At 50.8% G+C, this 1682-nt stretch overlaps 1 protein-coding gene across 1 annotated transcript in view; it reads right to left on the bottom strand.

The window, feature by feature from the left end:
- The window catches only part of LRRC43 (leucine rich repeat containing 43), a 16852-nt gene extending 16703 nt beyond the window's left edge, over positions 1–149 (bottom strand). The window contains exon 1 of the mRNA XM_010841421.1: positions 57–149. Coding sequence (XP_010839723.1) covers positions 57–149 — 93 coding nt within the window. The remainder of the gene's footprint in view (positions 1–56) is intronic.
- Positions 150–1682: the final 1533 nt, after the last annotated feature.

Here is a 1682-nt window from a genome sequence, read left to right on the forward strand (position 1 = left end):
CCCCCGTTCCCCAGCCCCCCGAGCCCCCCCCCCGGCCGCCCCGCCAGCGCCCGCACCCAGCTGCCGGTGCCGCACGGGAACTCGTGCAGACACAATTGTCGCAGGTGCTCCCGGACCGCGGCGCTCAAGGTCCGGGTCTCCGGCTCCATGCTCGCGCGTTCGCCGAGCCAGCTGGTTGCTAGGCACCCGCCGGGACGCTCCAGGCGGCGGAGGCGCGGTTGCGCAGGCGCTCCTGGAACCCACTATTCTCGCTTGCGGACACTTTTCCCTCAGCCAGAAATCAGAGACCCAACTGCACAGGGTTAGCAATACTCTTCCCACCACCGCCTGGGGGTGATTACTGTGGTGGCCCCTGCAGGTATTGAGCGCTTCCCAGCTGCTAATCTGTTTCTTCTCTGGAGCACCTCGGAATAAAGTATGAATTCTTATCCCCCTTTGGCGAAACTGGGGAGGAGAAATGAATCCAAGGACAAACAGTCCTCTCTAATCAGTGGATTCCAAGGTGGATCTGTTTAATCCCTGCGTCAGAAGTTTTAACCACTGTCCACCCAAACAACAGATTTATCACCAAGGCCCCGTTTTAGACGGGTCCAATCTCATTCATCTTTCCATCCTCAGTATCTAGCCCACTGCCCGGCTGGCAACAGACTCCTGGGCACCGGTTTGTGAAATTAACAGGATAAGATGATGGGAGTGGGGCCTTACCTGGTGGTCCAGTGGCTAAGATTCCACAGTCCTAATGCAGGGGGCCTATGTTCCATTCCAGATCAGGGAATTAGATCCCTGCCCTCCACCCTGGGTCAATGCCCACAGGCCATATGCTGCAGCTAAGAGTTCACATGCTGCAACTCAAAAGATCCTACATGCTGCAACTAAGACCTGGTGCAGCCAAATAAATAAAAATAAATATATAAAAAGAGATGGTTCTGATTCCTATAATTTGAAAATGCAACATCTTGACTGAGATCTAATGTATGTAACTAAAATTCACCTGTTTAAAGTGCACAATTCTTAAGTATATTCATCAGTATTCATTCAGTTCAGTCGCTCAGTCGTGTCCGACTCTTTGCAACCCCATGAATTGCAGCATGCCAGGCCTCCTTGTCCATCACCAACTCCCGGGGTTCATTCAAACTCACGTCCATCGAGTCGGTGATGCCATCCAGCCATCTCATCCTCTGTCATCCCCTTCTCCTCCTGCCCCCAATCCCTCCCAGCATCAGAGTCTTTACCAATGAGTCAACTCTTTGCATGAGGTGGCCAAAGTACTGAAGTTTCAGCTTTAGCATCATTCCTTCCAAAGAACACCCAGGACTGATCTCCTTTAGAATGGACTGGTTGGATCTCCTTGCAGTCCAAGGAACTCAAGAGTCTTCTCCAACACCACAGTTCAAAAGCATCAATTGTTCGGTGCTCAGCCTTCTTCATAGTCCAACTCTCACATCCATACATGACCACTGGAAGAACCATAGCCTTGACTAGACAGACCTTTGTTGGCAAAGTAACATCTCTGCTTTTGAATATGCTATCTAGGTTGGTCATAACTTTCCTTCCAAGGAGTAAGCATCTTTTAATTTCATGGCTGCAATCACCATCTGCAGTGATTTTGGAGCCCCCCAAAATAAAGTCTGACACTGTTTCCACTGTTTCCCCATCTATTTCCCATGAAGTGATGGGACCGG

Source organism: Bison bison, unplaced genomic scaffold (genome assembly GCF_000754665.1).
Source record: "Bison bison bison isolate TAMUID 2011002044 unplaced genomic scaffold, Bison_UMD1.0 scf7180017864160, whole genome shotgun sequence".
Taxonomy (NCBI): Eukaryota; Metazoa; Chordata; class Mammalia; order Artiodactyla; family Bovidae; genus Bison; species Bison bison.